General features: G+C 34.7%; 1 protein-coding gene across 1 annotated transcript in view; it reads right to left on the reverse strand.

Annotated features, from left to right (window-relative positions):
• Positions 1 to 27,462, reverse strand: part of COL24A1 (collagen type XXIV alpha 1 chain) — a gene marked incomplete at its 5' end in the record, with an annotated part of 325,357 nt that extends 297,895 nt beyond the window's left edge. The window contains 5 exons of the mRNA XM_082688569.1: positions 7,608 to 7,652; positions 10,411 to 10,464; positions 21,742 to 21,786; positions 23,167 to 23,220; positions 27,394 to 27,462. Coding sequence (XP_082544695.1) covers positions 7,608 to 7,652; positions 10,411 to 10,464; positions 21,742 to 21,786; positions 23,167 to 23,220; positions 27,394 to 27,462 — 267 coding nt within the window. The remainder of the gene's footprint in view (positions 1 to 7,607; positions 7,653 to 10,410; positions 10,465 to 21,741; positions 21,787 to 23,166; positions 23,221 to 27,393) is intronic.
• Between the last annotated feature and the right edge of the window lie 421 nt (positions 27,463 to 27,883).

Here is a 27,883-nt window from a genome sequence, read left to right on the forward strand (position 1 = left end):
CACTAACTTGGAGTTACTTGTTATATAGCAATAGATAATACATAGCAATAAGAGTGGTTGTCTAGCATTACAGGTCATATTATATCAATGCTAACTGCTGGATCTTGAGTGACAGGGGCACTCATCTGTTTTGTTTTGTTTTGTTTTATTTTTAATGCATTTACTCCTGTGATATAACAGGGTCCTCAAAAGTATAGTGTCCAGATCAAGTTTCTCTTTTGCTTGGGTCTAACAATGGTACTGCTACTCAAACATGATAATTATCAAACACTAAGAACTATTCTAGACTTGGTATGACTGAATATATGCATGGTATTAATATTTTAGAGGACAGATACTAAACTTGGTAGTTACATCTAAATATCTTGAAACATTGGAAAACTTATTATGTAGAGAGCCTAGGAAAATGGTTATTTTCCTAGTTCTACAAAGAAATTAGAAAAATACTCCATATAAAATAATTAGGAAAGTATGAGAACCAAAATAACCATAAAATACTAATGACTACATTTATGGAATTTTAAAAAATAAAAACAATGCAAAATTTTTCTGTTAAAGGCCACAGTTAACTATGAACATATTTTGCTCTTTTTAGAGAACAATGCTGAAACAACGTATTCAATCTAAAGTAGGGACAAATAAGAATTATCATAAAAGATATATATACTAAATAAGCATTATCAACAAATACAGGATTTCAACTTTTTTCTAAGACTAAGTAATGAAAAGAGAAGATCAGACTAACTTGTCTAGGATTAGAAACACTGTAATAAAACCTGGTAGTTGCTTCTACACCTTTTACACATGAATACATATTACCACGAAATTGTGATATTTTTAAATCCTTCAAAAATAAAGTACAATTATTATAGGAAAAGGCTAGACTGTCAAGTACTCTGTGAATATTCATTAGTCTCTTCCCCTTTCTTTTCCTCACAGGTGGGGCAATTTGATCCATACTTCAAGGGTCAACTATTTTCCTGTTGGTTGAAACTAATTTTAAACTTGGTAATTTAAGGACTTCTAGCCCAATTCTTAGAGACTTAGCATCAAGTCAGGCTGACTGTTTACCTAGGTACAAACTGGGCCTCAGTTCTCAGATTCAAATTCCTGCTTTGGGGGTGCCTGGGTGGCTCAGTGGGTTAAAGCCTCTGCCTTCGGTTCAGGTCATGATCCCAGAGTCTTGGGATCAAGCCCCACATCCCACAGTGGGATCTCTGCTCAGCAGGGAGCCTGGTTCCCTTCCTCTTTCTCTGCCTACTTGTGATCTTTGTCTTCCAAATAAATAAATAAGATCTTTAAAAAAGAAAAAGACAACAACAACAACAACAAACAAATTCTTGCTTTGTTCTTAAAGACTGGTTACCATTTTATACTGCATTATGGAAACTGCAATCTGCCTTATTCTTGTGTCCACAAAACAGTTTTGGTATACATGTTCTATCCCTTGATCATAAGGGCTCCAACCTTATTCTTGCCATTTTCCCACACAGGGAACACAGTCCCTGAACTGGCCATATTTGCACTCACATTCTTGACTTTGATAACCTACAAGTCTGAATTTTCTCTTATGTTTTCTGCCCTGAAAGTAACTGCCTGCTTGAATTTCCACCTGTTAGTGTTATATCTCTATGAAATCATTCTCTGCCAGGACTTCACCCAAATTATCAGCTGTAGTTCATTGGGTATCTCTCTTCTCTATCTATACCAACCTGGAAGGAGGTTTAAATTCAAAGTCCTAGTCTCTTCTATGTCAAGATGTGGGTAAGCGAAATATAGTCACCACAGACTACAATCAGTAAGTAAAAATCAGAAAATACATTTTTTTTGGAACGAGACAGAATATTTAAAAATTAATAACATTTTTTTCAGAATGCTCTAGCAACAGTAGTACTTTCTCTAGAACCAAATTAACTATGACCCTAACAAAGAAAACACTCTCTAAATTCTTGATAAAAATGTGTGTATCTGAGACACTATTGTGTAACATGTATTTAAGACTGTCTTAGGCTAAGGATAGAAACTAATAACAGATGGCTAACAGAAGGATTTTATATTCTGAAATTCTAACACTGGAGTTAGAAGCCAAAGTACAGTTTACTTTAAATAGACTCTTCTAACAGAAAGATGTATGAGAAAAAAAGAGGAGACACTGCTTTCTATAGTTAGAAAAGTAAACATCTCTGAAGTCCAGGTGCCTTAAGGGTGTTATTTTGTCTGCATTCCAAGGCTATGATATTTTTATTTGCATCAGAAGAAAACAGAGTATACTTCTTTGTCAAACTTTAATGTAATATGAATTGATTATTCATAATCTACTCCCATCAGGTCTGAAAAACTCCTTCAAAAACTCTCTAGTTTGACAACGGTTTTCTAGGCGTTGTTGAGAGTAAATTCCAGCTCCCATTTCATGTTTATCTTTAATCCCAACAAGTCAGTTCTGGCATAAATATTTTAGATCTGTGGAGTCATACCAATTTACATAACTAACTGAGTACAACAAAGGGAATACTGATTAAATCAATCCGGGAACCATCTAAAATGCTTTTTTTCTTTAAGCAAATATAGAACTTCCTGACTGTGGCACTCCAGAATAAAGTTTGAAATCTTTGCATTAAAAAAAAAAAAAAGCTGCTTACAATTAGGTAATACATATCAAATCTGATGTTAAATATATATGAAACCTCTTCCTACCTTCTCTCTCTCTCCTTTTTTTAATAGCATTCTTCTTTTCTATTATAAATCAGTGAATGACATATGCTTTTAAAGAATCTGGATCATCAGTTATGTTCCAAGAGATTTTTCAAATAAAGACAGTAAAGTCTATAAAATAGAATGGTAGTTCTATGGTATTTAAAAGAGTCCTGGACAATAAAGATTGTCTACCACCTTGTTTTTATCAGTCCCTCAGAAAGTACTTGAGATAAATTCAAATTATATCCAGAGACAGCAAAAAGCATGAATGAATAGCACTTAGACCCTCATGGCTACCCTCTAATATTAACTGACAGTAAGGAATTTGATCCAATTGTAATTATGTAGGGAGTGAAAGAGGGGAGGAAAGAAAGAAGTAAGAACTATAATATCTCAATACCCAAAAGCACAAGTACACAAGTATTGACTAATATATAACTTATTACATGAGGTCTTTAAAAATAATTTTAATGATTATTAGTAAATACCTTATCTTACATCTTGAAATAAAATAGCTTATAGTTCAAAGAAGAAAAAAACTTCTCCAATATCAACAACATAAGGCCAAAGAACATAAAAATTTGTTAATATAACTACTTTTATATACTCTGATCCTAAAATCCACCAAGTTTCCAACAAAACCAATTTTCCTACTTTTCTGGTTTGAAAAAATAAAAACACATTGTGTTATAAATATCAAATCAATCAATAAACACTGAATAAATATTTTATTTTGGGGAAAAGTTTCCTGGGAAGTAAGATTTAAAATGAAATAATTTTAACCCAAACATTAAATTTAAAAACAGCAGTATGGGGGTGCCTGGGTGGCTCAGTGGGTTAAAGCCTCTGCCTTCAGCTCAGGTCATGATCCCAGGGTCTTGGGATCGACCCTATGTCGGACTCTCTGCTCTGCAGGGAGGCTGCTTCCCACCCCCCCGCCCATGCCTGCCTCTCTGCCTACTTGTGATTTCTCTCTCAGTCAAATAAAAAAAATCTTTAAAAAAAAAATAGCAGTATGAGGCTAAATACTAAATAACTGTTAAACAACCAAAATAATATGCTATTCTGAAATGTTTCCATTTTCAAAAGAGTTCATACAATACTTATACTATTTAAGAGAAGATATCCCTTTCTTATAAGTCTATCATTTTATTTGAAAAAAATACAAAAATCCCTAAGGAAGTTGGTTCACACAACTTAATTCCATGCTTAGTGTTTATTCACAAAAATAAGTGATGATTTGGCCAGCAGTAGGAATGTATGATTGATAGCAACAATTTTCAGAGCCTAAGCTTAGTAATGTTATTAACTCACTGAACAATTTTGAACGGGATTTTTACTACTCCTCTATCTTTCTGTACTATATGGACATAGTATATGATGTCTATACATAAGGAAAAGATGTATATATTAATATTTTGGTAAACTTCATATCAAACACAGCTTTAGTACACAGGTTAAAAACCAACTCAATAGTGCAAAGAGACTCATCATGATTAATATTTAGAAAGGCTTGAATTTGGATTTTGGAGGTTTTCTATGTCTATTTTGACTGTCAAAATGTTTCATATCATACATAATACAGAAAGTGAAGTACTTTACCAGCTTCTGTCCTTAATTTCAGAGACTTGACAAAAAAAAATGTAAAATATTACATAAAACTTAAGGAGTTACCTAAAAAGAATTACTGGTTTTCTATAAATTACATTATAAGAACTACTCCAAACTAAACTTCAAACTAGACTATGTTCTCAAGACTGCATACTTCTAGCTACCTAAAATTTGAGGAAATGAGCTAATTTAACATACAGAAAGAATAATCAGATTAATTAAAGGGGAGTGATGATTATTAGAAAGTACATCTGATGACTTTCATACTAATGATAGTAAATGAAATAACATGGGATCTACATAGCAGCAGCCTAATAAAGCATGAACCCACACTTCTGAATGACTTCGAAGTCAGCTGAAAATTGGAAGTAACTGTCTTTGACATATGCAGAGCCAAAAGTTTCTTAGATACAAGTACTTTTAGATTTCAGTATTTCCTCGGTTTCTGTTATATTCTTTCAGATTTTTGGTTTCCTTCCTCTTCATGGTAGACTGGCATGCCTTAGTTCTGGCTCTGTATTTGAATATCTACGTCATACATAAAAACAAATACTAAACATAATTGAATAAGGTGCCCCCCAAAATGGTCAAATTTGTATTCCACACACCTAATATTTTCTACATCAGAGAGTGTGTACCTCATCAAAGATATTTTCCTTTTACAGTTATTAAAATGGTAAATAGTAATCATTCTTCTCATGGAATTTTAATCATCTAAATTGAAATACAAGTGTCCCATAATATGTAAAATCCCATGCTAGCACTTTTGCTCTTAATGTCAAAGCTATTTGAAGATGATTTTACTTATAATTAACAGGACACAGAGGAGCATTTATACATAAGATACTATTCTAAGAACAGTGTCTGAGGTCAGTCTTGGCTTATTGACTTGTGGCTGTAACCATATCTAACTTTAAGTACTGTGATTTCCATATAAACATGCCAAATCATTTTGTGGTTAAAAACAAAAGTATGTATAACATACATGACATAGTACAGTAACCAGACAGATTTTCTACTATAAACACTATTTAGGAAAATGAGATACATATGTTTTTCAAATATAATTTTCCTAAGGATCTAAATCCATGAGGACATATGTTTTTAAAGCAATAAAACTTTACAAATTTTGTAATGTAAAGAATAGTGTAATCAACCCAGTAATCATTCATTCATTCTTTTTCTACAGTTTTCTTGAACTCCTCTTTTGAATTCAATAGCATCTGTTGGATAATTTTATAATTCTCTGGGGAGTAAAAAACCAGATGTTATTTATAAATTTCCATGGATAATTGGAGTTCATGATGGAGCAGGAAACTGGAAATTACCTATACATTTCCAAGATAAAGTTAATATCTATATAAAAACAGCCATATTAATATGGCTACATAAGTGATAGCTGTGTAGCTATATAAGTGATATATCACAGGAGCTTTGGGAAAACACTCTATTTTTTCAACAATGCCTAAGATTCCACCATTGTAGATTACTTATTTTGTCTTAAACTAAGCTTAAATATAATTACTAATGGGTAACGTAACAGTTGAAGCATTAGAAATAATTTATATAATACCGTAAGTAACTTTATTCATTCTTTTACTGATGTCATACTTTGAAAGGAGGAGGACTGGGGGAAAAAGATGAAGAATGGAGAATATAAAAATAAAGAAGATAAATTTCGCCTATTGTCAATTTTGAGACAACCCACTTCTGAATATTTAGATTAGATATTTGTATATGGTAATAAGAGAGGCATTTTTGTTGAGGTGTGTGTATGAGGGCTTAAACAAAAGGAAGTAGCATAACATTTTACAGTATAAGAGAGTGTAATTAAATGAGATGGCATACAAAATATTTATCAGAGTGCTTAAGAATTAAAAATGCAGATGGTGATGGTGGCAGTTTCTGTGGCTACAAATGCTAGAAGATTTGCTTTAAAGTTGAATATAAATGTAAGAAAACCAAACGGTTGGCTTATTTTTAATTTCTTGACAGTTTGGTAAGTTTATATTAGTAAACTGAATTTTTTTTTTTTTTTTAGATTTTATTTATTTTTATTTAACAGACAGAGGTCACATGTAGGCAGAGAGGCAGAGAAAGAGGAGGCAGGGTCCCTGCTGAGCAGAGAGCTCAAAGCAGGGCTGGATCCCAGGACCCTAGGATCATGACCTGTGTTGAAGCAGAGGCTTTAACCCACTGAGACACCCAGGTGCCCCAGTAAACTGAAATTTTTAAAGTGAAACTTAGAAATAATTTTATCATATTTTGGCCAAATGTCATGAAAATATTAATCATGCTCTTGTAAGCTGTGTGAGTAGCAGAGAGCACAAATACTGAGAGAGTTAAAAAAGACTCCTGAATTTATACTCAGAGGAGCCGAGATCAACTCTTGATTTTACCACTATTTTCTATGGGATTCTGAGCAAGTCTCTAAACATCACTGAGCCTCATTCTCCCCCCACCTATATAATGGTGACATTCATACCTATTCTAATCTACCTTCAAGAAATCCTGCAAAGCACAAGAATGAAATGCTTTAAAAGGATATGAATATTCTGGTGAGGTTTGTAACCTTTTATAATTATCATCAAGGTTTTACTTACATACACCAAAATTTTAGGAAAGCTGATATGAAAAACTCAATTTCCTTCCTCATAGACTAGAAAACCGTGTGAGCACAAAAAGCGTTATCCTAATAAAGACCTGTGGATCGCTGTCAAAACAACACAAGTGACAAGGAGGTGGCTAGGGTTATGTGAGGAGGTCATGAGGATGCTTCCCTGAACCACAGTTTTCTCGTTTGTTGAATGATGGAGGTATTGGATGATGTCAAAATTTCTTCTCATCTCTGAAATTATTATTTTATCTGGCAAAATTCACTTCCCTTCATCTTCTTAAACCTGAAAATAGAAGAAGCTGTAGGGAACTAGTCTCTGAGCTAATACCTGAAGCAGGAATTTTGAAAACGTGTAAAACAGGAGGGTGAATAGTGCTATCATTAGTGTTTTAAACTGTTAATGTATTTTCTGTGACATTTTAGTTCTTTGTCATAGGGATAAAGGTCCTTTCTACTGGTCTATTAAATGGGTTAGGAACATTAAATTTCATTATTTTTTAATCTAAAATTTCCTTCAAAATTTCAGGTATTAATTGATAGACAAGGTAGCAAAAATTAAATTCTGTTGAATGAGATAGTTGTGGACAATAAGGACAACTACAGTTATATTTGTATAGGTGAGAAATATGCACATAATTAGATTATATTTCTCTGAACTGAACCTCAGAAAACAAAGTTGAATTACCTGTCTTCCCTTAAGACCCCTCTTTCCCCGGAGCCCAGGAACACCCTAGAATATATAAAAGTAAAAAAAATCAACATTTGTTGAATAAATGAATGAGTTAGATGTTATAGACCTTTTTTTCCTTTTCAACGTCAATCAATGAAGTATGATGAAGAGAAAAATGAATTGTTCTTTAAACTAGTATGACATTCAGAAAAGCTTCAATATATTAATTTAACTAAAGTGTCTCCTTTTCTTCATAAAATCTGCAACCTGATTTTTTTCTGGAATGCATCCTATCTGTACTTCCAAATGGGATCCTGACATTCTCTGGTGATAGTTATTTGTCCAGAGGTAGGCATACCAACAAAGTTGACACAACCAGATAAACAGGAAGATCTTACTTTTCCAAAATCTAAGGGTGACAATCACCTCATCTGTCTCCCTCTCTCTCTGGCTGGGCATAAATGAAAGCATGTTTAGCCCTCACACTGGCAATTCTGCAACGGTATGGGAAACCTGCCTCTGTCAAGCCAACATTGAGCAAGGCAAGGCGGAGAGATGGTATCACTGTGCTCAAGATCATAATGTGCCTAGATCCCACCTAACCTATAGATTTCTGGTCCTACAGGAAGCAGTGGGGCATAATATCAAGCTTTGGAGCTGAACATCTGTGTTCAAATCCTGGCTCTGCTCTTATTACATGTATATAGTCTTAGACACGTCTTTCTCTCTGTATGCCTCATCTTTTTCCATCTGTAGTGAGAATAATAATAATAGTACCTATCTCACTGGGTTTGGGGAATGTTAAAGGAGTTGATTCATATAAAATATTTGCACAGTGTATGCATATATATAACAATTCAGTAAACTGCTTGCTATTATCATTGCCATCATTATTAAATATTTTCTCATTTTAAAGCCAGTTTGAGTTGGGGTTTTCTGTTACTTATGGTCCAAAATATCTCAGTGATATTATAAATCTTAAAGACTAAGAAATCCTCCAGATCTATATAGCTTGGGATTGACAGCATATATAGATAAGTTAGAAGATACCATTAGTTGAAGTAATCCATCCACTTTCAATTGAACAGTGTTTGATAAATACTTATCTAATGTCTTATCAGAAGAGTATGTATGGGTAAGCAATAGGACTCATTTCATTAAGACTTTATACATCTTTTCTTGATATAGCAAACCTTTTTTCAAAAAACAAGGTAATTAATTTTTATAACTCTAGTAGCTCTACTAAATCTCAGCAGGAAAACCAAGGATATTACAGACAAAATTATATAAGCACTTTGCCATATATTTACACATACGCATTTTACTAACTCCCAGCAATTTTTCTATTTTTTTCCAGGAGTGATTAGCATTATACCCTTTTTGTTCTTCTCTACGTTTCTTCTCTCTTCTCTATGCTTCTTATCTCTTCTCTGCATGTATACATTTTATAACATAATAAAAACACCCAGTTAGCTACATTATTCACAGTTTTAATCAAAATTTTGAAGTAGCCAAATAATATTAGGACATGTTACCCATGACAACCAAAATATCACAAAATGGTCTTACATTTATGATTTGAGACAGGTCTTAATATTTTCACTTAGACTGGTCAAAACTAATGATCATGATTACACACATGTATCTAACGAGAGTCAGTGATGGGATCCTTAAATCCAAGATGATAACATTTTCAAGAACATATAATTTTGCTTTATTTATTACATCATTAAGTAGAAATAAGGTCAGGAAAGTACTATATCATGAGCAGCAGAGTAATAACAATGTAAACTGTATATAATCCTTTTGTCAATGAGAAGCAGTTCAATTCTTAGCTTGACAGATTGGGAACATGATCTGAAAGTCTGCGGTATCACATGACAATTAAGTAGCTTAGTTGTGGGATCCCACTGAAGATATTTCTGCAAGTGAAAGAAATGACTTGTATATTCAACAAGGGAAAATCTTCACCTCATTTCATCAAAGAAGACTGGACATTTTGATTGTCACTAGAGCACATTTAAACTTGGAATATTTCTTCTCTGTCAGGAAATTCACAAGTGATTACAAGAAAAATGTGATATAATTCACTCACACTATGCATTTGAAAAATTCACCCAGCAAAGAATAATCTGGTTTATTTCACTTGCAAAAAAGCAGTTTCCAGAAATGAAAATTCTGGTTTGAATAGCATACCTACAATCATAGTGTTGAATGCTAAATTCTGAATATGACTATTTCCAAACCTAATATTGTTTGATTCTATTTTTTCATTGAATACTGGCAGTAAAATGAAGGAATACAAATAGAAACCGATGAATTGCATACAACACTGAAAATCAGACATGATGAAGTTGGAATGCCAGAACTCTGTACCTAGTTTGATTAACTGTTTTAAGATAACAACCATTTTGCAAAGATCCTGTCTTTACTCAAAAGTACCTTTCTCATACCTACATTTATAAACTACCTTCCATTATTAAATTAAACAAAAAATACATCTTCTGTGGGTGAACTAATTACTGTGTGTTAAACCTGTCATGAGTTTATGCTTAAAGATTAATTAATTATAAAATATAATTTTGTTATTGTAAAATTTCAATTTGTGTTTTTTAAAAATTAATTTTAAAATAGTTAACTGTATACATTTGTATCATCTTACTTCCTTAAAACAAAATTCAGTAAAATTCCATAGAGTTTAATTATATTTCTGGTAGGTGATTTTTAAAGCTGGCTTGCTTTACTCTGTAAGATTACCTGTCTAATACTATCATTAGCATATCACTTTAGAAATAATATTTGAAGGAAATGGACTTACTCTTTCTCCTTCAGGTCCTAGTTGTCCTACTTCTCCAGGAGAGCCAATGAAACCCTTCAAGTAAGCAGATAATCTTTATATTATTTCATTTGAATACTTACTCTGCAAGTAATTCCAAGTAGAGATCATAAATTTTTTCATAACAATATGAAACTTTAAGGCTTAACAGAATAAATAACTTCTCCTTGCTTTATCACCTTCCTTCCAGAAATCACAGATCAATCTTTTCATTTAAAAAAAAAAAAAAAAAGTAGGGACCATAACTTAAGACAGTGACCCATGAAAATCAAGACCAAATCCTTTTCTTTGTTGAATTTTACAGTGGGAAGAAAATATATAATTAACTAAGATATAAGGCAGAATGGAGTATCAAAAGATACTTAATACAGAGGAAGAGGAAATTTATTCCAACGTGGCAGAAGATAAAGGCAATAAAAAAAAAAGACAATAAGAGACTGGCACTTGAGATAGGCATATAGAGTAGGTAAAGTCCTGACAAGCAGAGGATGGAAAAAGGAAACTCCAGGGGTGCCTGGGTGGCTCAGTCAGCTCAGGTCAAGATCCCAGAGTCCTGGGATAGAGACCTACATTTCAGCCTGCTTCTCCCTCTCCCACTCCCCCTGCTTGTGTTCCCTCTCTTGCTGTGTCTCTCTGTCAAATAAGTAAATAAAATCTTTTTAAAGAGAGAGAGAGAGAAGAAAGGAAACTCCAAGCAGAACAATTATAGGAAGTGGAAACAGAGAACTTCACGAAGTGTTTGTAAATGGTAATAAATGGTAACAGGTAACATTATAACCATAAATGCTTTGGAGAAGAGCAAAGATGCTTTGTATCCTAAAGAAGATTCCAGCTGGCCTGACAACAGGGGATAAATAACAATGCAACTGTATTTTATGTTAGGATAAAGTTACATCTTTGTGGCAAATAATAATATCTTCATCAATTTAAAAGAAAGTGTATGATAGTTTGGACACTAGGTTAAGGAGACCTTTAAATTTCAAGATAAGAATTTTAGACTTTATGTTTTAGACAACTGAAAGCTCCTGGCTTGAGGGAATGTGGTAGTGCCTTGAGGTTCATTTGTGTTTCTCAAATATTAATCTATTGACAGGATATAGACTACATCTGAAACAAGAAACAATGAATGTAGGAAAACCTATTAGAAGGTTCTTTGGATGGTCCAAATTTGAAGTAATATGAGCCTAGATCACGGATTCTAAAACATTACTTAAGTGCCCACTATGTAGAATACCATTAAAAAAAGAAGAAGAAAGAAAGAAATTTTGCCATTTGCCATGATATGAATAGAACTAAGTAAAATAAGTCAGGGAAAGATAATTATCATATGATTTCACTCATATGTGTAATTTAAGGAAAAAAACGGGATCATAAGGGAAGGGCGGAAAAAATATAACAAGTTGTAATCAGAGATGGAGAAAAACCATGAGACTCCTAATCATAGGAAACAAACAGGGCTGCTGGAGGAGAGGTAGATGGGATAGGGTAACTGGATGATGGACATTAAGGAGGCCATGTGATGTAATGAGCACAGGGCATTAAGTAAGCATAATCACTGGACTCTACCTCTGAAACTAATAATACACTAAATGTTAATTAATTGAATTTAAATTTAAAAAAGAAAGAAAAATAAAAATAAAGAAAATCCATTCACATGTGTAAAAGAAAAACTGTGAGCAAATCCAGAGAAAATTACTAAAGCAGCGTTGGTCCAGGATATCCCAATTCGAACTGTCAATGCAACACTGCCAAGCACGTTCAACTGACTTACATGTCATCAGAATAGATATTTTTTTGTTTTGTTTTGTTTTTTAAGTAGGCACCCACTGCAGAGCCCAGTATGGGGCTTGAACTCATGACCTTGAAATCAAGACAGAAAGTAGAATGGTTGCCTAAAGTTGGGAAGAACTAAGAATGAGGAGTTTTTAAAGGGTATGGAGTTTCAGTCTGGGAAGATGGAAAGTTCTGGAAGTGAATGGTGTGATAGCTGTACAACAATGTGAATGTACTTCATGCCTCCTGCTATGGACTGAATTAATATGTTGAACTGTAGTCCTCAGTGTGTCAGTATTCGAGGTGGGCCCTTTGGAAAGTAGTTAGGTCATGAGGGTAGAGCCCCCATGAATGGGATTAGAGGTGACTGCTATTTCAGCTACGTGAGGATACATTAGAAAAGCAACTCTCTATAGCACATGAAGTGGGCCATCATCAGATACAGGATCTGCTGGTGCCTTGATCTTGAACTTCTCAGACTCCAGAACTGTGAGATACAAAATTTGTCATTTAAGCCATACAGTCTATAGTATTTCTATATAGCAGCCTAGACTAAACTGTACTCTTAAAAATGGATAAAATGGAAATTTTTATGTTATGTAGATTTTACATTTTTTTTCTTAAGTAAATATCTCAGGAATCATTTCTGTTTTGCCTGGAATAAGAACCTTGGGAGGGATTTAATCTCTGAGTGAAAGCTAGTTGGGTGTTGCCTTGGTGAGAGCAGCACTTTTCTTTGACAAAGAAAAACACTTTTAAAATTCCCTACATTCCAGAGTTTGTATGAACAAGCAAAAATTTTTTAAAAAGAGAAAACTAGTTTCCTTCTACTTAAATAGTAAGTAAAACATTATGATTTGTTTGCTTAAAAGCCAAGCATGTGGAGGATGTGAAAAGTTTCTTGTAAAATGAAGCATCCAAAAACATTCCTGATATCAAAACATTTAGGATTATGATGACAAGCTATATGTATTTTCAGAATCACCAGCTACAGTTAGCCTCAAATTTAAAAAGCCTTAACTTTTGTTTTGTTTGTTTGTTTTGTATATGTTTTATATAACATATACAACTGAATTTTTACTTATAAATAAAAAGAATAGACAGCCTAACTGGCACACACTTATTGTTGCACTAATCAGCTGAGACCTCAGAAGAAAGACCTCTACTCAACATAGCCTGATTAGGATGCAAAGACATGTTACAATTAAAGATTTTAATGGGTGATCACACAGGTGTTTCATAAAGGTTCTTAATAATTATTATGCTCATGCTAACAGAAATAAAATGCCAGCAGCACCCACTATGAAATCACATGGGGTTGTGGTCATACTCAGGCACTACCCCTAAACTAGAGTTTAATGTGTAATGAAACAAGAACAATAAAAAAAAATAACATATATGCTTTTTAATTTCAGACTGAAGGTTGTATATCCAGTTAGATGCAATTTTGTGTCATCAGTAGGGCCACTAAAAAGTCAGAAGAGGCCCTACACACTTCTACTTTTTGAGGCTCTGAGCATATAATTACACAAAGAAATGCCAGAAGAGGGTTACAAAATACACATTTAGCATAAAAGTAATATCAGAGGACCTAGGTGGTTCAGTCAGTTAAGCATTTACCTATGGCTCAGGTCATGATCCCGGGGTCCTGGGATCAAGCCCCACATCCAGCTCCGTACTCAGTGAAAAGTCTGCTTCTACTTCTCCTTTTGCACCCCCCAACCTCACTCATGCTTGTGCTTTCTCTTTCTGTCTCAAATAAATACATTCTTTAAAAAAAATGCACATAGAAGTAATATCATAATACCAAAAAATGGAATCAAATAATGCTGCCAGTCAAAAGATCATTTACCAACATGATTTATTAAAATAATTTACAGTAGATAGCATATGAGACACAAATCAAATGAAAAGCATCTTATAATCCTGTCAGTGTTTTTTTTATAATTTTTGTCTTTTTAATCAAATGTGAATTTGAAGTTAATGTTAAAAGTCTACATTTGAGGAGCACCTGGGTGGCTCAGTGGGTCAAGCCTCTGCCTTCACCTCAGGTCATGATCTCAGGGTGCCGGGATTGAGCCCCACATGGGGCTCTCTGCTCAGTGGGGAGCCTACTTCCCCCTCTCTCTCTCTCTCTGCCTGCCTCTCTGCCTACTTGTGATCTCTCTCTCTGTCCAAAAAAAAAAAAAAAAGTCCACATTTGAGACCCTTTGTGAATGTGAAGACTATAGAAATGGCCTTCCTGAATCCCCCTGTATTCTCAAAGGAAAATTAAAGAATTAAATCAATTGAATCGATCAGAAAATAAATTATATTTGTTAATTTTTAACTGCTTTTATGAATATGGCTGTCAAAATCTAAAAACACATCCTAAAAATGGTTACAACCCAGACAACAGTTTCTATACAAGTGAGGAAAAAAAGCAACAAAGGATATATAATACAGCACATAAGGATGTGTAATATAATGGTATAAAGAAGAACTTAGAAAAGTTCTGGGAATCACTGAAGCAAGATGAGAAAATACAGTAAGGGAAAACCACATGGTACCAAATAACATGTTCATGCACAGAATATACTCCAAAATTCCAATAAAATGATAAAGTCTTCATAGAAAATGGATTGTCTATGCTACACACTATGGTTTAAGAATGTTAAGCTCTGCCAGTTATTGTAACTACCTTAAAGGTAAGTTTCGCTACCACTATCTAATAAGATCTTTTTAATGAAGGGAAAAAAGCAGGCCTGTCTAACTCCAAAGCCCAGGTTCTTGACCACTGTTCTCTACTTCCCAGATCCAAGTCAATATGTGCTTTTGGTACAGTTTCTAATAAAAAAAAAAAAACATGACTTTTTTCCTCTATATTCTTACTTAATAGAAGGGTAGAGACAGTATAGGATAGAGGAAAGAGTACATAGCTAGAGGTAAGAAGATTTTGGTTCTTTGGCCAGATAAGACTTTGCCAACTTGTGTAAATTCCTTAGCTTGCTATTTTCTCATCTGTAAAATTATTTCATAGGATTGATAGAAAAATAAAAAAAGAAAATACATATGAAAGTATTACTTCGAAATTTTTAAAATTTAAAGTATCATTATAGCACATACTGTTTAAATACTTTATGCTTTATTTGAAAAAGGTAGTTCATTTTTTATTTATCTGTATTTTTTAAGAGAGAGAGGAATGGGACAGAGGGAGAGGAAGAGAAAGAATTTTCAGCAGGCTCCACACCCAGCATGGAGCTCAACACGAGGCTCCATCTCACCACCCTGAAATTGTGACCTGAGCTGAAATCAAGAATCAGATACTTAACCAACTGAACCTCCTAGGCGCCCCTCAAAAAAAGGATTTTAGATAATATAAGGCATAGACGTAGATTCTGGAAGATAACTTGCTATTAAAAGTAGAGCATTTTAAAAACAAAAATTCCAGTTTACTTTTTCTAATTTTTCCTAGACCACCTTTGATTTTAATTTGTAGCACACTACATAAGATATCACAGGAATTTTTTTTACTCCCTTAATGATTAAAAGTGACTAAACTCTTTAGTGGTTTAAAGGGCAATGGTATATTCTTGATATGATAAGCTTACTTCCATCTTTGCAGATAAAATCTTTTTTACTCCATATAGTTTTTATATCATATTATCTCAGCCTTGAAATTAATATGATTTTTTTGCCTCATGTTTTTTATCATGATTTCCTATGTCTATATACGTTCATACGTTCAAACATAATGAACTACCAATGTTGATAGAGTCCATTCTAACATAAAAGACATTAAGCTAGCAGCCAGAAAGTAAAAGAAAAGAATGAAGTAAAACCTACTGCTATAAGACTGCTTTCTGTGGCTGTTAACAGTGAAAGCATCTATTAAACAAATATATTTCTGGAGGAGGAGTCAAGATGGCGGAGAAGTAGCAGGCCGAGACTACTTCAGCTACCTGGAGATCAGCTAGATAGCTTATCTAAAGATTGCAAACACCTGCAAATCCATCGGCAGATCGAAGAGAAGAAGAACAGCAATTCTGGAAACAGAAAAACAACCACTTTCTGAAAGTTTATCTAATACATATATTTTTTTTCTTTTTTATATTTTTCTTAGGTGTTTTCTTTTTTTTAAAAAATTTTTTTTTTCTCTCTTTTTTCTTTTTTTTTTATTGTTTCCTTTTTGAACCACTTTTTATCCACTTTCTCCCCCCTCACGATTTTGGATCTCTTCTAATTTGGTTAAAGCATATTTTCCTGGGGTTGTTGCCACCCTTTTAGTATTTTACTTGCCCCTTCATATACTCTTATCGGACAAAATGACAAGACGGAAAAATTCAACACAAAATAAAGAACAAGAGGCAGTACCAAAGGCTAGGGACCTAATCAATACAGACATTGGTAATATGTCAGACCTAGAGTTCAGAATGACAATTCTCAAGGTTCTAGCCGGGCTCGAAAAAGGCATGGAAGATATTAGAGAAACCCTCTCGAGAGATATAAAAGCCCTTTCTGGAGAAATAAAAGAACTAAAATCTAACCAAGTTGAAATCAAAAAAGCTATTAATGAGGTGCAATCAAAAATGGAGGCTCTCACTGCTAGGATAAATGAGGAAGAAGAAAGAATTAGTGATATAGAAGACCAAATGACAGAGAATAAAGAAGCTGAGCAAAAGAGGGACAAACAGCTACTGGACCACGAGGGGAGAATTCGAGAGATAAGTGACACCATAAGACGAAACAACATTAGAATAATTGGGATTCCAGAAGAAGAAGAAAGAGAGAGGGGAGCAGAAGGTATACTAGAGAGAATTATTGGGGAGAATTTCCCCAATATGGCAAAGGGAATGAGCATCAAAATTCAGGAGGTTCAGAGAACGCCTCTCAAAATCAATAAGAATAGGCCCACACCCCGTCACCTAATAGTAAAATTTACAAGTCTCAGTGACAAAGAGAAAATCCTGAAAGCAGCCCGGGAAAAGAAGTCTGTAACATACAATGGTAAAAATATTAGATTGGCAGCTGACTTATCCACAGAGACCTGGCAGGCCAGAAAGAGCTGGCATGATATTTTCAGAGCACTAAATGAGAAAAACATGCAGCCCAGAATACTATATCCAGCTAGGCTATCATTGAAAATAGAAGGAGAGATTAAAAGCTTCCACGACAAACAACAACTGAAAGAATTTGCAAACACCAAACCAGCTCTACAGGAAATCTTGAAAGGGGTCCTCTAAACAAAGAGAGATCCTACAAGTGGTAGATCAGAAAGGAACAGAGACCATATACAGTAACAGCCACCTTACAGGCAATACAATGGCCCTAAATTCATATCTCTCAATAGTTACCCTGAATGTTAATGGGCTAAATGCCCCTGTCAAAAGACACAGGGTATCAGAATGGATAAAAAAACAAAACCCATCTGTATGTTGCCTCCAAGAAACACATTTTAAGCCCGAAGACACCTCCAGATTTAAAGTGAGGGGGTGGAAAAGAATTTACCATGCTAATGGACATCAGAAGAAAGCAGGAGTGGCAATCCTTATATCAGATCAATTAGATTTTAAGCCAAAGATTATAATAAGAGATGAGGAAGGACACTATATCATACTCAAAGGGTCTGTCCAACAAGAAGATTTAACAATTTTAAATATCTATGCCCCCAACGTGGGAGCAGCCAACTATATAAACCAATTAATAACAAAATCAAAGAAACACATCAACAATAATACAATAATAGTAGGGGACTTTAACACTCCCCTCACTGAAATGGACAGATCATCCAAGCAAAAGATCAGCAAGGAAATAAAGGCCTTAAACGACACACTGGACCAGATGGACATCACAGATATATTCAGAACATTTCATCCCAAAGCAACAGAATACACATTCTTCTCTAGTGCACATGGAACATTCTCCAGAATAGATCACATCCTCGGTCCTAAATCAGGACTCAACCGGTATCAAAAGATTGGGATCATTCCCTGCATATTTTCAGACCACAATGCTCTAAAGCTAGAACTCAACCACAAAAGGAAGTTTGAAAAGAACCAAAATACATGGAGACTAAACAGCATCCTTCTAAAGAATGAATGGGTCAACCGGGAAATTAAAGAAGAATTGAAAAAAATCATGGAAACAAATGATAATGAAAATACAACGGTTCAAAATCTGTGGGACACAACAAACGCAGTCCTGAGAGGAAAATATATAGCGGTACAAGCCTTTCTCAAGAAACAAGAAAGGTCTCAGGTACACAACCTAACCCTACACCTAAAGGAGCTGGAAAAAGAACAAGAAAGAAACCCTAAGTCCAGCAGGAGAAGAGAAATCATAAAGATCAGAGCAGAAATCAATGAAATAGAAACCAAAAAAACAATAGAACAAATCAACGAAAGTAGGAGCTGGTTCTTTGAAAGAATTAATAAAATTGATAAACCCCTGGCCCGACTTATCAAAAAGAAAAGAGAAAGGATCCAAATAAATAAAATCATGAATGAAAGAGGAGAGATCACAACTAACACCAAAGAAATACAAACTATTATAAGAACATACTATGAGCAACTCTACGGCAATAAATTTGACAATCTGGAAGAAATGGATGCATTCCTAGAAACATATAAACTACCACAACTGAACCAGGAAGAAATAGAAAGCCTGAACAGACCCATAACCAGTAAGGAGATTGAAACAGTCATTAAAAATCTCCAAACAAACAAAAGCCCAGGGCCAGACGGCTTCCCGGGGGAATTCTACCAAACATTTAAAGAAGAAATAATTCCTATTCTCCTGAAACTGTTCCAAAAAATAGAAATGGAAGGAAAACTTCCAAACTCATTTTATGAGGCCAGCATCACCTTGATCCCAAAACCAGGCAAGGATCCCACCAAAAAAGAGAGCTATAGACCAATATCCTTGATGAACACAGATGCAAAAATACTCAACAAAATACTAGCTAATAGGATTCAACAGTACATTAAAAAGATTATTCACCACGACCAAGTGGGATTTATTCCAGGGCTGCAAGGTTGGTTCAACATCCGCAAATCAGTCAATGTGATACAACACATCAATAAAAGTAAGAACAAAAACCATATGATACTCTCAATAGATGCTGAAAAAGCATTTGACAAAGTACAGCATCCCTTCCTGATCAAAACTCTTCAAAGTGTAGGGATAGAGGGCACATACCTCAATATCATCAAAGCCATCTATGAAAAACCCACCGCAAATATCATTCTCAATGGAGAAAAACTGAAAGCTTTTCCGCTAAGGTCAGGAACACGGCAGGGATGTCCATTATCACCACTGCTATTTAACATAGTACTAGAGGTCCTAGCCTCAGCAATCAGACAACAAAAGGAAATTAAAGGCATCCAAATCGGCAAAGAAGAAGTCAAATTATCACTCTTTGCAGATGATATGATACTATATGTGGAAAACCCAAAAGACTCCACTCCAAAACTGCTAGAACTTATACAGGAATTCAGTAAAGTGTCAGGATATAAAATCAATGCACAGAAATCAGTTGCATTTCTCTACACCACAGCAAGACAGAAGAAAGGGAAATTAAGGAGTCAATCCCATTTACAATTGCACCCAAAACCATAAGATACCTAGGAATAAACCTAACCAAAGAGACACAGAATCTATACTCAGAAAACTATAAAGTACTCATGAAAGAAATTGAGGAAGACACAAAGAAATGGAAAAATGTTCCATGCTCCTGGATTGGAAGAATAAATATTGTGAAAATGTCTATGTTACCTAAAGCAATCTACACATTTAATGCAATTCCTATCAAAGTACCATCCATCTTTTTCAAAGAAATGGAACGAATAATTCTAAAATTTATATGGAACCAGAAAAGACCTCGAATAGCTAAAGGGATATTGAAAAAGAAAGCCAACGTTGGTGGCATCACAATCCCGGACTTCAAGCTCTATTACAAAGCTGTCATCATCAAGACAGCATGGTACTGGCACAAAAACAGACCCATAGATCAATGGAACAGAATAGAGAGCCCAGAAATAGACCCTCAAATCTATGGTCAACTCATCTTCGACAAAGCAGGAAAGAATGTCCAATGGAAAAAAGACAGCCTCTTCAATAAATGGTGCTGGGAAAATTGGACAGCCACATGCAGAAAAATGAAATTGGACCATTTCCTTACACCACACACGAAAATAGACTCAAAATGGATGAAGGACCTCAATGTGCGAAAGGAATCCATCAAATTCCTTGAGGAGAACACAGGCAGCAACCTCTTCGACCTCTGCCGCAGCAACATCTTCCTAGGAACAACGCCAAAGGCAAGGGAAGCAAGGGCAAAAATGAACTATTGGGATTTCATCAAGATCAAAAGCTTTTGCACAGCAAAGGAAACAGTTAACAAAATCAAAAGACAACTGACAGAATGGGAGAAGATATTTGCAAACGACATATCAGATAAAGGACTAGTGTCCAGAATCTATAAAGAACTTAGCAAACTCAACACCCAAAGAACAAATAATCCAATCAAGAAATGGGCAGAGGACATGAACAGACATTTCTGCAAAGAAGACATCCAGATGGCCAACAGACACATGAAAAAGTGCTCCATATCACTCGGCATCAGGGAAATACAAATCAAAACCACAATGCGATATCACCTCACACCAGTCAGAATGGCTAAAATCAACAAGTCAGGAAATGACAGATGCTGGCGAGGATGCGGAGAAAGGGGAACCCTCCTACACTGTTGGTGGGAATGCAAGCTGGTGCAGCCACTCTGGAAAACAGCATGGAGGTTCCTCAAAATGTTGAAAATAGAACTGCCCTATGACCCAGCAATTGCACTATTGGGTATTTATCCTAAAGATACAAACGTAGTGATCCAAAGGGGCACGTGTACTCGAATGTTTATAGCAGCAATGTCCACAATAGCCAAACTATGGAAAGAACCTAGATGTCCATCAACAGATGAATGGATCAAGAAGATGTGGTATATATACACAATGGAATACTATGCAGCCATCAAAAGAAATGAAATCTTGCCATTTGCGACAACATGGATGGAACTAGAGCGTATCATGCTTAGTGAAATAAGTCAAGCGGAGAAAGACAACTATCATATGATCTCCCTGATATGAGGAAGTGGTGATGCAACATAGGGGCTTAAGTGGGTACGAGAAGAATAAATGAAAGAAGATGGGATTGGGAGGGAGACAAACCATAAGTGACTCTTAATCTCACAAAACAAACTGAGGGTTGCTGGGGGGAGGGGGTTTGGGAGAAGGGGGTGGTATTATGGACATTGGGGAGGGTATGTGTTTTGGTGAGTGCTGTGAAGTGTGTAAACCTGGTGATTCACAGACCTGTACCCCTGGGGATAAAAATAAATGTTTATAAAAAATAAAAAATTATATTAAAAAAAAAAACAAATATATTTCTTTTCAGGCTAACCCGGCATTACATTCAAACTTCCTATGGAAGTCTGAAAATGATATCTATTTTACATACTTCATTTGACTTTTATGCAAACATGCTTACAAGATGATAAAAATGCTTACTTACTCGTACACCTTTAGGGCCTGGGTTACCTTCTGGTCCAGCTAAACCCTAGTGTGAACAAAAGACATCATTATCATACTACAGTATTCTGAAAGCACTGTTGATAAATAAAATAAAATAGGCATATAAAGAGGTGTCATTGTCACAAGTAGAAAATTCAAAGCTAAGTATAATTAAGATTATATATGTTCAAGGAATTTTTAGAATTTCAGAATCAAAAGAGGTATTATATGTAATCTATGCAAAAATGTGTTTTAGATATCTAAGCAAAGTAAATTAACACACATTAAAAGATACAAAAAATAAATCTTAATCTATTTCTCATTGGAAAACCATGTTCTTTTAAAACACTTCTAACCAACTCATCTAAAATATATTGCCATAATTTAAAAAAATCAACACATTTTTAATTTCAGATCAATGTCCATAGGCTTGAGTATTTAATCATGTTTCAGACAACACAAAGTATCACTTAGTGGTAAGATTCTAATACACATTACTCTTCAAGAATTTTTAAAGGCCTAAAATATGGAATGTTGTTACTTTTTTTGGCATTTTCATTTCCCTCATCCTTGAGAATTAAAAAGATATTATAACTGTAGTTTTCTAGTATACTAAATGAGTAATTAATTTTAAGAGTAAGATTTCAATTCAAGAAAACCTCAGAAAGAAAATTTGTTCTAGGGGCGCCTGGGTGGCTCAGTGGGTTAAGCTGCTGCCTTTGGCTCAGGTCATGATCTCAGGGTCCTGGGATCGAGTCCCATGTTGGGCTCTCTGCTCAGCGGGGAGCCTGCTTCCCTCTCTCTCTCTCTCTGCTTGCCTCTCTGCCTACTTGTGATCTCTCTCTGTCAAATAAATAAATAAATAATCCAGGAAAAAAAAAGAAAATTTGGTCTATTATTAGTTTATATGAAATAAATAAGTTATAAATGAGAGGAAAATAAATATGAAATGTTTAGAATGAATTTTCAAAACTGTATAGAAAGACTTGAATACATTTCACATAAAAGTAACATAGCACTGCCAAACTGTGTCTCACATTTTTATAGCTCTGCTAATAAAAAATAATGCTTGTTATATAGTCTTAACTTCTACCATTACTTCATTACAGTGAGTAGTAGTATTGGAAAATCAGTAGCGGGATCACTTTAAAATCTTATTAGGCCCTTGGGCATTTAATTTTGAAGTTTCCACTGTATCACATCACACATGTTTAAAAACCCCACTCCTATTTTAACCAAAACTTTCTACAGTAACATTTTTTAAGGATTTTTATAACTTTAATTTTGAAATTATTTGCCATGAGTAATTCATTTTTTTAATAGAAATGAAATAGCTATTATTTAAACATTAACCTTGAAAATCAGAGCATACAATGCATTAATGAAAAGGAACATAAAAGGAGAAGTATAAATTTAGTTACCTCACCTGCCTGCCAGGGTAACCACGTACACCAATATTACCAGTGAATCCTGGAATTCCCTGAAATAAAAAATAAAATAAATAAAATAATACAACAAAACCAAAAGAAGCCCAAGGAAACAAATTTGACACAACTATAATAACATAAATTTATAAAGAAATTTTTCCCTACAAAAGTACTAAGGGGACTTCACATTGTTTCTCTGACTGTTTTCACCTATTTCAAATAGAAATAAACCAAAATTATTAAATAAAAAAATAAAACTGTCAGATTAGGAGCTCTAAATGAGACACTGACTATTAATAATGGTAAAATCTAGGATGGAAAAATCCAGTACTACATAAAGAAGATATTTATTCTAGAAAAAGAGTGGATACATCTCTTAATAAGCATTATCTTTTTATATTGAATTCCTTCTTATTTCAATCATCTTGCAACTCTCCTTAAATGTCTAAGCATGACCCTCAGAAGATTAAAAGGGGCAGGGAACCTCAGAACCAACCTCTTCTTCCTTTCTAAAGTAAACTCATTCTTACAGCAAGTCTGATTAAAAAACGGATATTGAGTAGTAAGTACCTTTATCATAACACAAATCTATCTAAAAATTCAAACTAACTTTGGGTGGTAAAGTCATTTTAAATCGACAAATTTGTATTTTTAATTTTAAAACAAGGTTTGCTGAAGAACGGAGACTCAAAGGCATAAGAAAGGAAACTTGCTATACCACTGGGGAGTCAAGTGAGAAGAAATACTTCCACTTTGTTTTTACTTTCCTTCATTGACAAATTATTCATTCATTCATTAGTGTATCCAGAGTTTAGGTCTATTAAATAATCCTTGAACCAAGGAAATGCAGAAAAAATGTACGCTAAACCACCTTTACTTAAACTTAGATGGTGACAGCAAAGGTAAATTTCATGGATTACTTATTTATTATGTAAAATTCATTTCCTTCTTATTGTTTGTGAGAGATAAAAGACACTAGCCCTTTTCCCTTTTGCTCTGAAACACACAGAGAGTGCTACCTTCAGCTTAAGTAAACAAATACTATTAAATTCTTAAAAATTTGGAAAATCTATAGAAAGAACAGACAAAGGAAATACAATTGGAGGATCATAAGTGAACGTTTTTACCCTCCCATTTTATTAGACATGTAGGCTCCTAATATATCTTTATCTCCACTTTTCTCAGACTCTCTCTCAATTTTGTTTTCTCATCTCTTCCTCCTCTCCCACTTCCTCCAACAATGACCATTTACTGAGTCCTTTTTATGTGCTACTTACTATGCTAAGCACATTACATTAACTTTATGGCTATGAGACAGATACTATTTTCTCTGTTCTACATTTGAAGAAAGTAAGATACAGAGAAGTTATGAAACTTGCCCAAGATGCCACAGCGAGTAAGTAGCAGAGCTCAGATATGAACTCAGAACTCAGACAATCTGACGAAGTTGTCATGTCATGCACACACACATACATACACATATATGTACCCTATATACATATAGACATTCATCTATATATATATGTAGATGAGTGTGTGTGTATATAAATACAATATATATATATATATGACAATGGATAATTTAACAGAATGTAAATAAAACAGTGGCTTTCTGAGAAGTACAGAACAAAATTCTTATCTACATATGGAGAGATTTATCCTATGAATTTCAGAAACCATATTTCTATACTAAATATTACCTTATTAAAATAATGTATAATATATAATATTATATTCCCATAACATTCATTAGCTCCTGTCATATGCCAGGCACTATTTCAAGTATTTTATAAGTATTATCTTATTTAAATCTGTCTAAACCCTATAAGGTAGGTATCATTATCCCTATTTTACAGATTAAAACATGAGACATACAGTGTCTGTCACCAGCGGAAAGTCACTCAGCTAGTATGTGGGAAGCCAGGATTTGAATCAGCATGTCTAATTCCAGAGAAAACCATCCAAGGCTGCTTCTCTAGTGTAGTTCTGAAGTGTACGTAACTTCCCATAGTACTCTAGGGAAAGCCCTCTAATTGTGAGATTTGCTCCAATCTATTTACAACAGCTTCCTTTATGCCTCATCCAATTCTAAAATACATAGGACTATATACAGACATTCACAAAAACTTGTATTTGGGTATGCCAATAGAAAGCAGTGAAACCAATGAAAAGGGCTGTTTTGTTCTGTAGGTCACTCTCTGGCTAAAGCCAGCCACCATCCCTTTCATTCTTCTCCTAGGCAAATTAGATTAATTGAGCTCTATTAAAAAGCAATCTGTTTTAAGACATAAAGGAAATCTCATTTTGAATGGATTTTCATGGAGGGTATTAGGGTAACATGTAGAGATCTAACACATTCCAGCTGTGAAGAGAAATACAAAAAGAATTCCGGGGGATGGCTAAATACTGCTCTCCTGGAATGGCAGTAAACAAAGTAAACAAAGTAAACTGCCTTCAGCAGTCTTCTATGGCATAAACATGTCTAAGCCAACCACACCCTAAAATCACTGTGACAACCACAGAAGCTCAAAAGAAACTCAAAGCAAACACTACAACTTAAAATTCACTATGCACTTCAAAATGGTTAATAACAAAAAAGTTGGCCCACTTCAATCTATAGATTGAATGGAGCAATTTAGACACAAAGATCTATCTCTAGACCCTGGAGAAATTAGGAATAGGAAACCTGCCCCAATCCCACTTCTAACACCAAGCATTAAAAGCACACGCTCTGAGACAATCAGACTTCACTGAGAATCCCAGCACTGCAACCAAGTAGAATTAGTAAAGTGGAATAATAATATAATATAATATAATATAATATAATATAATATATCATTTTACTTGCCATTTCTAGTAATTAGTAATCTTGAGAAATTGTGCCTCAGGACTGAACAGAATGTACTGTCCCACTTAACATGAATGAAAGAGAAAATTAACTTTATTTCATTTCTATCTTTCCTCAGGGACATTCTATCACATTTCTTTCAGGACCTTTCTTTAGGGCTTCCTGAGGTTCTTTGCTCAATCTCCAATAATGGTGTCCATCACCCTAGTTAGTTCCTTATCTCTTATCTTTTTCACTGCTTTATTTATACTGACCTAGTACAAACTACATTGAAAACAAGAGATATGGCTTTTTTTTTTTTAAGATTTTTATTTATATATTAGACAGGCAGAGATCACAAGTAGGCAGAGAGGCAGGCAGAGAGAGAGGAGGAAGCAGGCTCCCTGCTGAGCAGAGAGCCCGATGCGGGGGGCTCGATCCCAGGACCCTGGGATCATGACCTGAGCTGAAGGCAGAGGCTTTAACCCACTGAGCCACCCAGGCGCCCCGGCTTTTTTTTTTTTTTTTTCTATGACATACATTATTTTCTGATGGGAGAGAGAAAGAATAACATGATCAAAAACTAAATAGTTCCCAAACTATTCTGACTTTTAAATATGTGCATATGTGTATAATGGACAATAACATATGTGCTATTCTAATTTGGGTTTTTATTAAAATTTATTTACATTCCCTTATGCAAAGATCAGGAAATTAACAGTTATGAGTAGGCTTTTGTAAATAGGCAAACTCCTGAAACTGTATAAAAAATCAAATGTGGGGGGCACCTGGGTGACTTAGTAAGTATCTGCCTGGTTAAGCGTCTGCCTTCTGCTCAGGTCATGATGCCAGGGTCCTGAGATAAAGCCCAACATCGGGCTCCCTGCTTAGTGGGAAATCTACTTCTCCCTCTCCCTCTGCTCCTCCCTCCCACTCATGTGTGTGCATGCACTTTCTCTCTGTCTCTCTCAAATAAATAAAATCTTAAAAAAAAAAATCAATTGTGTGAAAGAAAAAATGAAAACAAAAAATAAAAATAATCAAATGTGTGTGTGCATGTGTGCATGCATGTGTGTGAAAATGTGTGTTTTCCTGGGAAAGAGCTCATAGCCTTTATAACACTCTTAAAGGGGTTTGTGAACCTCAAATATTTAAGAACTGTTCTTAAAGTTCTGGAACATGTTACACAGATAGTTAAAGTCAGTCAAGGATCTGGGAAAAAACAAAAACAAACCTATAACATGAGCAACTGAAAAAGTCTGTCCTGCACTAAACAGAGTGAAAATCATTGAGGAGAAGAAGATCTTAATAAGTAGGGGAAAATAATCTCTCCATGGATTTCACCAATGTGTGTCTTTTTTATTGGAGAAGATACAAGTTTTATAAATGAAGTACTTACTGGTTCACCTTGGAGTCCGGGGAGCCCTGGATAGCCTTTGAGTCCCTGCAAGGTTAAAGGTGAAGACATGCTATGAACCGTAAGCTCATACAAGCCTAAAACTAAACAAAGGTTCTAAGTGCTTTTTTGTCCCAACTTTTGGTTTCCTCATCAATGGCTTTTTATAATTTATTTCTTATTTATTTTTTTATTATGAGTAATTGTATTATTCATTACTATCAACAAAAATGGCAGCATAGTTTAAAATAGAGAATTAAAACAGCATCTTCTGGGACACCTGGGTGGCTCAGTTGGTTAAGCAGCTGCCTTCGGCTCAGGTCATGATCCCAGCGTCCCGGGATCGAGTCCCACATCGGGCTCCTTGCTCAGCAGGGAGCCTTCTTCTCCCTCTGCCTCTGCCTGCCATTCTGTCTGCCTGTGCTCGCTCTCTCCCCCTCTCTCTCTGATAAATAAATAAAATCTTAAAAAAAAAAAAACACCAGCATCTTCT

Source organism: Mustela nivalis (assembly GCF_964662115.1).
Source record: "Mustela nivalis genome assembly, chromosome: 10".
NCBI classification, from domain to species: domain Eukaryota; kingdom Metazoa; phylum Chordata; class Mammalia; order Carnivora; family Mustelidae; genus Mustela; species Mustela nivalis.